Consider the following 9,797-nt stretch of genomic DNA (forward strand, 5'->3'; position numbering starts at 1 on the left):
AAAAAAAAAAAAAAAAAAAAAAGAATGCTCTCCTACAGCTTGCTTCCCTACAATTACAGAAGCTTCCAGAAATCCTTATAAGGCAGAATAAGAGTGTAGTTATTGGCTGGGCAAGGTGACTCACGCCTGTAATCTCAACACTTTGGGAGGCCAAGGCGGGTGGATCACCTGAGGTCAGGAGTTTGAGACCAGCCTGGCCAACATGGCGAAACCCCGTCTGTACTAGAAATACAAAATTAGCTGGGCATAGTGGTACGTGCCTGTAATCCCAGCTACTGGGGAGGCTGAGGCAGGAGAATCGCCTGAATCCGGGAGGTGGAGATTGCAGTGAGCTGAGATCACACCATTGCACTCCAGCCTGGGGACAAGAGCGAGACTTTGGCTCAAAAAAAAAAAAAAAAAAAAAAGGCCGGGTGCAGTGGCTTATGCCTGTAATCCCAGCAATTTGGGAGGCTGAGGCAGGTGGATCATCTGAGGTCGGGAGTTCAAGACCAGCCTGACCAACATGGAGAAACCCCATCTCTACTAAAAGTACAAAAATTAGCCAGGTGTGGTGGCGCATGCCTGTAATCCCTGGCAAAAGAGTGAGACTCCATCTCAAACAAACAAAAAAAGATTTGGATCAGGAGAGGGTCTCAGAGCCCCATAACAGCTGGAACCTCACCAGCAAGCAGAAGCCAGAGGGGTCAGGGACTTTGTCCTCCGAGGAAACAGTTTTGATTCCCGTAGAGTAATATACACATTGCAAGAACTGGGCAAGTACGTATAGAATGTACGCCTGCATCTATGTTTATAAGGGCAAATTAGGCCTAGAGAAGTCTGGAAAGAACACGGGTGTGGGGCAGGGGTGGGGACAGCGTGAGGCATGGCCACTGTGCATCCCATGGGCGCAGTCTACATGTCGTAGAGCCGGAGCTGCTCCTGCACGTCGCCGTCGGACATCTCGCCAAACGTCTCCTTGTTGTCTTTCATGAGCTTGAAGATGGCAGCCAGCTGTTCCTTCTGAACTCTGTCGAGAAGAAAGGACAGAGGAAGAAGGTGCTCCTACCCACTGGGGAGAGAGACAGCCTGTGTGCAGCCAGCGGAATTGGGATTCTCCTCTCTCCTGTGTGGCTGTGGTTGCTTTTCAGAACAAGAAGAAAACGAAAATAAATAAAACCCGCTTAGAACATAGGAGCTGGCTGGGTCTGACACACGCAACTTTTGAGGGCTCTAAAAGCTGGAATGTGAAATCTCAGGTTTGCCGGGGAGGTGTGGGGACCCCAGGTATCACTGAGGTGCTCTGTGCCTCAGTTTCCCTTTGGGCCTCATTTGCTTGTTGACTGCACATCCCACAGTGACGTCATGAGGAAGAAGATAGGCTCCATGAAGCGGCTTGAGGTAGTACTATGAAGAAGTAGGTTAGAAACAGCCTTCTTCGAGAGGAATGAGCCGAAAGTGGAGAAAGAAAAAACATCAGCTGGGAAATCGGGGAGTATACAGATGTGTGCAAGACGGTGCTTGGCAAAGGAGTGAGGAGGGCAGCCTGTGGGGTTTCACTGCCCAGAGAAAGGGGGGTGCCTTTTCCTAATCTGCACAAGGACACCCTATGGCAGGCGGCGGCCCTGCCCCTTTTACCAAGGCATGGGTGTGGAGGAAGACTGGCCTAAATGTTTGCTCCGCACGGGTTCTGTGCTGGGAGCGTCTTGTTATCTTTATGAGGCTCAGCTACACCATCTGACCAGCACAGGACAACTCCCGCAGCACAAACGGCTCAGGTGGGGCGAGGCGGCTGCCGAACCCAGGGAGCCGTATGTCTGTTGTTTGTTCTGCTCTGGTGCCCTGTGCTCCTCAGCCCAGCTGGGCACTGCGTGTTGGCTGCATCTCACTCTTCTGGTTTCTGCAGTTCCTGCCCACCACACTACACCATGGGTTCAGTGCCTTCAGAGAACGTAAACCACATTGCAGCATCGGACCTCTCAGCTCCACCCTGCAGCTGGGTCAGCTGTAAGCACGTTACAGGCTCTGCCACTGCAGGACCTCAGCATAGCCCTGGGCCACTGGCATCCCCAATGCTGCCTGGAGGGGTGGTCTCCATATTCACTCCCACACTTTTCTTACCATATTCCTTCTGCTTCACCCTTCCCTCCTCTCCCCACCCCGCATCTTCCATCCCGCAAAGTTTTCTGTCTAGAGCAGCATCTAGCAGTTGAAATACTGAAGCCCCACTTCTCAGCCTCCCTTGTCCTCTGGGAAAGTTGTGTCTACAGTTGGTTCCCCTGTCTGAGAAGCAGCAGCCTATGATGTGTGCGTTGTGCCTCCTGTAAGAAGGAAGAGGGTCAGGTGCAGTGGCTCATGCCTGTAATCCTAGCGCTTTACAAGGCCAAGATGGGAAGATCACTTGAGCCCAGGAGTTTGAGACCAGCCTGGGCAACATAGTCAGACCCTGTCTCTATAAAACAATTAGCCAGGCATGGTGGTGAGCACCTGTAGTCCCAGCTACTTAGGAGGCTGAGACGGGAGGATCACTTAAGCCCAGGAGGTCAAGGCCACAGTGAGCTCTGTGACTGCACCACTGCATTCCAGCTTGGGCGACAGACGGAGGCCCTGTCTCAAGAAAAGAAGACAGAGGAGTTCCTATGAACAGAAAGGGTGTGCTGAGCTCTGTGGACAATCCTCATGTCCCTGAGTGAACACAGATCATGTCATGTGGTTTAGACAGCTGTGGTGACTGCGTATTTTTAGCAGGGTGGATGTATGGCTTTGTACTCTGCTGCAGAGTAAGAGGCATCAAAATGAAAGAGAGGTCAAACTTTAATAGGTTCAAAAGGGATTTTTTTTTTTTTTAAACAAAGCAAACTGCAAAAAACACACAGTAATTGAGATCATCTACTCAAAGTTTATTGGACTGAACAAAGGCTGAATACAGAGATCCAAGCCATCAGGAGTACATGAGGTGTGGTGCCTATAAGCCATGGTGGGGAATTTTCCAGACAAACCTAGATAGCTCTACTGGGAGGGAGTCAACGACCTATTGTATCAATTAGATCCCAGCCTGGACAAGGGCATGACTATTGCTGTCTGGGGACACAGAAGTACATCCATTCACCCCGTGGCTCTGTGTTGAAGGCAATGACTGTGTGGCTGTTGCCATGTGGCCTGTTCTCCCCTAAGCCCTGAACCAAAGGTTTCAGGCCCAGATGGAGAAAGCCGCCAGGAATGCATGCCATAGGGGCTGATGCTGGACACTCCCCAGCCTTCCATTAAATGAAAACATTTTCTATAAACTTACTGCTTTAAAAAAAATGTTTTAACCAACAAACCTAAGAACTGCAAATGAGTTTGGTATAGTATAAATACTGTCAAATATAAAATTCCAAGAAATGAATCTGAGACTGATCTGATGATCTGAAGTTCCAACTAATCTATCAACCTTTCTAAGAAAAGGCATAGTCAAGAAATCTTTTTAAAGCAACATTATTGCTTCTGCTATAGCAGAGTGGAGATTTGGCTGAGCTGGTAAGAACGTCAGTGAAAAGGTGTCTTAGCAATAAATGGGCTGAATCCAAGATTTCTCTAGATGAAAAGTAAGGGGAATGGTCAAGTCAATTCCTGGTACTGGTTCTTTGCTGCCCTCTAATCAATATGGCACCTCACCTCCAACAACCAAGCTAGCCAGAGAGAGAGGTGGGGTTCCCAGGGGAAGGGGTCGACTGACCACTCTGACAGAGCTGGTGAGCACAGGTGAGCTCTACCTCATTTGTCTCTCATTCCTCAAAGTCTTTTGTGGTTTGGCTTCAGTGAGGACAAAATGGGAGCAACCGGAGTGAAAATGAACTCTGCTTTTTAAATGTTTGTTTTATCTAAGGTGTGCAGGGTGTGTGGATAGCAAGTTTGAGTGGTAAGAAAAACCCCAGTCCAGGGTCTGAGCTCAAACTCTTAAAACACTTCAGCTTAACAAAGTGACCCACAGAAATGGACATGAACATCTCTATACAGGGCAGGGCCAAAGGTGTTCCCAGGATCCTGCTAGCCAAGGACAAGTCCTGATTGAGGGTCTAGAGCTCAGCAGATTTATGAAGGCAGCATGCACCCTGGGAGCCTGCCCAGACTCCTCTCTGGGGTTTCCATTTTATCTCTCAAGCTTTTAAGTTGCCAAAAGGAAAAGCCTTTAGGAGGACGCTAAGGATAACTTCGTTATTCTTCAGTTCTGTAAAGAGAAATGGGGAGAAAAAGATAATTTATTTTACTCATTCCATCCTGCACCATGGGTGAGGAAAGGGGGAAATGGGGACGAGGAAGGAGAATGTTTGGAATTGCAGAAGCTGCGCTAGACTCTGGTTTCTCAAACCACTGCTGATTTGCTTCTCATCGCTTGCGGCAAGACAGTCTGTGCCGCAAAGCTGGCCAGAGCTTGCAGAGCTCCCCTTGATCCCGCACAGAACCTTGCAGCCCACAGACCCTGTTCAGCCTCTGCAGGGTACTTAAGGAAGGAACTGGAGCAGTTGAGTTGCCAAGGGCCTTTCTGATCTTGGGTTGTGTGGCTGTGCTGACAATATTCCTATCACCCTAGTTAATTTCCCATTCCCGCTGGCTGAGTTTTGTCCCCTCGGGAGATATTGGCACCCTAGGATGCACGCTTCCAGATGGAGCCAACAGTGTGCCCATCTTTTATGAACCAAGACACATCGCCAGCCCTGAGACCACTGAGAAAGCAGCAGGTCTGATCTTGTCCCTCTGGCACCCTCTCCTGGTGGTCACAGTCAGCACGCCATTTCCAGCCTGAACTGGAAATTCACACTGGCCGGTCTATTGTTTCTGTTGTTTCTTGCATACATCAGATAGAAGAACCAGAACTACCCCACAGCTGTGGTTCCTTGGCCTCCTCCTCTCCTTCCCTGTTTTATCACACTATCACCTTCCTCTAGAGTCATGTCCATTTCCAGAGGAGTCAAAACAGCCCTGCAGACCTCAAATGGAGGGGTGGGTCCTGATCTATCAGAGTCAGTCTAGTCTACAGCCTGGGTTCCTTTTCCCTCTGAGACCAGAAGGTGGGAAGAAGTGATGGAGAGGAGCTGACAGCCGTGCCTTTTCTTTCTCCTGCCAAGCTGCGAAGCCAGCCAAGCCCTGCCAGCTTCCCTAGCTCTGGGGGAGGAGGAGGAGGAGGCCTCTTGCTCAGGGGAGCTGTCACCAGCCTGCAAGCCCACTGTCCTAGCCACACTGTGAAACTGGAGGTGGCACCTCCGACAGCAGCTTCAGGAGAACCCAGGGACGCCACCAGAGGCATGAAGTATGTGAACCTCTGGCCCGAGGGGAGAGCTGAGGAGGCGGGCAGACACGGCAAGAGGGATCTCAAGCAGCAGCCGCCTCTGGATTTACAGACCTGACTGCTTTCTGGCCCCAGGTGGAAGGAATTTGATCTGTGAGTAGTTCAAGGATGAGACTGCCCACTTCAGCATGTCGCGGAACTAATTTGGGACCTCCTGCTTCCAGTCCCACTTCCTAATTGTCAGGAGAGCCTGTGAACTGAGGCTCCTGGGGAGTGTTGGAACCGGCAACCACTAAAGCTTCAGGTTCTAGATGCGATCTGTTGGCTGAGTCAGTAAATTTAAAGTCAGGGGACATGCAGCTTTTAGCTGCAACTCGATTGTGGACCCTAAGAGCTGGGAAAGGCATCAGAGGCACAGAGGGCCTCTGGGAGGGCAGAACCTGACAGGTGGAGAGACAGCACCCTGCTAGCTGGCCTGTGGTTTTAGTGGTTTGATAATAACAGGCATGTTATTTTTCATACTGATGACTCTAGGGCGGCTCCCTGGACTCGGCTGGGACCGGAACTGTCTCACAGCTGCCAGCGCTCCCCACCCCCATGAGAACCACCATGCTGAAGATGAAAAGCCAAAGCCAGACTGACCAGCCTCTGCAACCCCAAGCATCACCGTGTGAGCACAGCGTGGTGTGGAGTCGTGGGGACCCCACGCAGTGCTGCGAGGGGCGACCACATGCAGGGGGCAGAGGTGTGGGGAGCAAGCAGATGCCACCAGCATGCCTAGGAGCCACAGGGAGCATGCGGGCTGGGCAGTGATGGGAATGAACGTGAACTCCAGTCCTGCCCCAAGAAGTCCTCCGGCCCCTCCTTCTCAATTCAGGGCACAAAGTGGTAACTGCAGAGCGCAGAGGAGTCAAGGAGTCTTCCCTCGTCCCAGGAGCAGCACCTCAGGCACAGTCTCGATCCCACGGAACAGCCAAGTGTGGGTTGGTGGTCTAGAGACCTCCAAAGATCCAGTGGGGAGGGATGGGCAGCAAAGGGTCTACTCTCTAAAAATAAGGGGAAGGGATTTTCCCTCCCCACTGCCAAGGTCCCAGCTCTGGACGTGGGTGGTAGTGGCAGTTTCACCCCTAGCCTGAGGCCTGGTCTTTCTTGTTCTAAGAGGCCCTCCAGATCCATCTGCCCGAGCAGCCTCTGTCCCCAGGGACCTTCAAGGGCTGGCAGTTGTGTCCAGCCCCCTCTAGCCTCTGTCCAGGGACTGCAACTTTTTTCTGCAAAGAGCCAGATACTATTTAGATTTGGGGGAGTGTGTGGTCTCTGCTGCAGTGACTCACCTCGGCCACTGTGGCACAAAGGGGTACAGACCACAGGAAAATGGGTGTTGCTGTTCCTGCCACGCTGGGTTGACACATGACACAGGCAGGTGGGGGATCAGATGTGGCCCGGCTGTCGTCTGCTAATCCTTGCCCTGATCATAAGAACCTGCCTGTCTCACAGCTTGGGAGCATGGACCGCTGTCAGGGTATCTGCTGTGCACTGTGCAGAAGCTGCCTCACCTTCTCAGGGTGAGACCCAAGGCTGCAGGGTGACGACATCCACATTCCCAAAGCCTGAGGTCCTAGGGTGACAGTTCTCCCAGCCTTGCAAGGGGGCACTAGCACCCCAATCCACCGGCCCATTAGGCCGCCTCTAGGAACTCAGGGACTTAACTCCCCTCCAGGAACCTCTGCCCCCAGACGGGGCCTTTTCTGCCAGTGATTCCTCGTGCTTGAGAAGAATGAGAAAGGCTCAGGTGGGAAATGTATTAATCGGTTATGAAGGCGATGGAGGAGGAGAGGTTGAGGCCGCGTCAGTGGTGTTGGGAGCATGTTAGCACGCAGTAGGAGGGGAGCGCCACTTGTCTAAGAAATCAGTGTCCTTACCAAAAGGATTTGCAAGAATATTTGTGGCTCAGGACCTAAGCAACTTGCTACAGGGAAGTGAGGTCAGAGGTCAGCTCAATCCTGAAATATAAATGCAGCAAACCTGGTCATGCCAAGAGGCGGCATCCTCAGCACCTGAGGACTTGGGGCTCCTGCCAGGGCTCTTTCTCCTGGCTGTGCTTACACTGCCCACCCCCCACCCAGCCCGGGTGAAGAGCCTTCCTGCTGAGGGTCGAGAGAGCTGATGCCAGCACCGGGAGGGGAGACAGGGCCTGTCGCCAGCAGAGCAGCTCTGAGGTTAGAGGGCTGCCTGGTGGGTGGCCTTGCACGCAGTCATGAAAGGGCGGTTGAGTTCTGATTCCAAAATCATAAACCTCCCCTTCCGCTCAAACCCTAGACTGCTGGCTTCTGCTGACAAGTAGGGGGTGACTCCCACGAGCTGCTCTGGGTCACCAGGCTTGGAAAGTGGCACAGCTACCACCTAGGACTCCAGGCCGCGCTGCAGAAGGGCAGCAATGTGAGTGAGCACCAGGAGCCTGCCGGGCCTGGTGCAAACAACTGTCCCTCTGCAAATGACTGTCCGTCTGCCGAGGCCTCCCTAGCTGTCCCACTGCACCCAACGCACCCCTTCCCCACCCGGCAGGATGGAGTGGAGGGAAAATGTGGAGGGGAGCCCAGTGGGTGTGCAGGGGGTGTCCACATGGGAAGGGGGAGCCAGTTCCAACAACGAGAAGCCACAGCTGCACCGCCCGGAGCTACAAGGCGCTGCTGCAGGCGCCAGCCTGGGAGGCCGCTGAATGATGGGCACCAAGAATGCACTGTGTCCCGAAGGAGAAATCAAGAAATCAGCTCTGCTGGGGACTCCGTGTGTGAGTGACAGCCAGGTCTGCTCTAGGCGCTTTCCTGGTGTCTGATTTCTTTAGATAGGTGCAGTGGGGTGTGGAGAGGGTGGGGGGTTCAGTAAATGGGCTCTGTGTCCCCCATCACCAGTGACCTTCTCCTGGTCAGTGCCAGGGAGGGGTTCCAGGGGCACACGAGCCTGGCTGACCAGGGCAGGAAAGAACTAAACTGGGAAGGTGGGGCAGTGGTTGGGCAGAGTTTGTAGGAGCCCCACCTCCTTTCTGCGCCCTTCTGCCAAGAGGCAGAACATGAAGGGCTCAGGGGGCACCCCCCTCCCCTCAGAGCCCGCCAGGTACCAGCAAAGGGGCTGCAGCTTACCTCTGCTCCTCCTCCAGCTCCTCTTTGGTCATCATCTTCTTGTACTGGTTTCCCCTCAGCTTCCCAGGGCTGTATTTGAAGGAGAAGCCTTCTCCTGCGGAGAGGGGACCCGGTCAATGCCAGGGAGTGCTGTAGAGGCTGGGCCCCCACAAACCCTGGCCCCCTTTCCCTAGGTTTAAAAAGGAAGACCTCAAGCAGAGGCCGTATCCGGCTGTCAGAGACATCTCACCCCAGCGCCTATACCCCCCCTCATTCCATAGCTTTCCCTTAAATCCTACAACGAGACAACCAGAGAGAAAGCAGTCCTGCTCCTAGTCCACGGCTGTCTCCAGACGCCGCGTCCGTCCCGGCATCTGCAGTGCGCTGCCTGCCCTGGCCCTGCCCAGCGGGTCCTCTCGGCTACTGAGCTCACAGGCAACAGCTCCAGCAAGCAGAGCACAGCTCATCTCGGAACACGCCCCGCGCTTGCCTGCATGTGGGGAGGCTTGTGTCGTCCCCCAACCCCTGTGGCTACTGGAAATCAGAAAACACGCATCCAGGCAGCCCACAGCGGCCAGGCCAGGGATGCGGGATTTGCCACGGTGGGTCTGACTTGTGTACTGCTGAAGAGGCAGAGCCTGATTTGCCAGTCCCCGAGGGCAGACACCCCATCGCTGCCTGCAAAAAAGAGACAGATCTTGAGGCCTGAAGAGGGCATATGGATGGGTAGGTGGTGGGCACAGAGGAAGCCGGGACCTGTGGCCTGGAGTGGACACAGGCTCCGGGCGCATAAGCCACGGTGAGGAGAGAAAAGCTGACCTCCCAGAGGGAAAAGCCTCGTGGGGGAGCAACCTCTTGGTTCCTGAATCCAGCAAGTATCAGGCAGAGCTGGCTGGCCTCTTATCGACCTCCACTAACTAAAGGACCCAGTGAGGGAGGTGTAGAGAGATCCTCAGCTGCTATTCTGGAAGTGCTGCCCTCTCTGTCCCTCCACATCCTGTCCAACACCCCGAAAAGCCAGGCCCCTCCCCTCTAGCTTGCAGCCCTCATGCTACCAGATAGGCTGATGCAGACCGACGGGGAGGCGGGGGGCTCTCAGGGTGAGAGGAAGAAGGTTCTAGATGTGAATTCGGAACCCAAACATCGGCCGGGCGCGGTGGCTCAAGCCTGTAATCCCAGCACTTTGGGAGGCCGAGACGGGCGGATCACGAGGTCAGGAGTTCGAGACCATCCTGGCTAACACAGTGAAACCCCGTCTCTACTAAAAAATACAAAAAACTAGCGGGCGAGGTGGCGGGCGCCTGTAGTCCCAGCTACTTGGGAGGCTGAGGCAGGAGAATGGCGTAAACCTGGGAGGCGGAGCTTGCAGTGAGCTGAGATCCGGCCACTGCACTCCAGCCCGGGCGACAGAGCGAGACTCCGTCTCAAAAAAA

The 9,797-nt window shown here is 53.8% G+C and overlaps 1 protein-coding gene across 1 annotated transcript in view; it reads right to left on the reverse strand.

The window, feature by feature from the left end:
- Positions 1–773: 773 nt before the first annotated feature.
- Positions 774–9,797, reverse strand: part of MXRA7 (matrix remodeling associated 7) — a 40,952-nt gene continuing 31,928 nt past the window's right edge. The window contains exons 3-4 of the mRNA XM_017884596.1: positions 8,386–8,479; positions 774–1,009 (exon numbers count right to left, since the gene is read on the reverse strand). Coding sequence (XP_017740085.1) covers positions 895–1,009; positions 8,386–8,479 — 209 coding nt within the window. The 3' untranslated portion in view covers positions 774–894. The remainder of the gene's footprint in view (positions 1,010–8,385; positions 8,480–9,797) is intronic.

This window comes from Rhinopithecus bieti, unplaced genomic scaffold (assembly GCF_001698545.2).
Source record: "Rhinopithecus bieti isolate Rb0 unplaced genomic scaffold, ASM169854v2 scaffold_13400, whole genome shotgun sequence".
NCBI classification, from domain to species: Eukaryota; Metazoa; Chordata; class Mammalia; order Primates; family Cercopithecidae; genus Rhinopithecus; species Rhinopithecus bieti.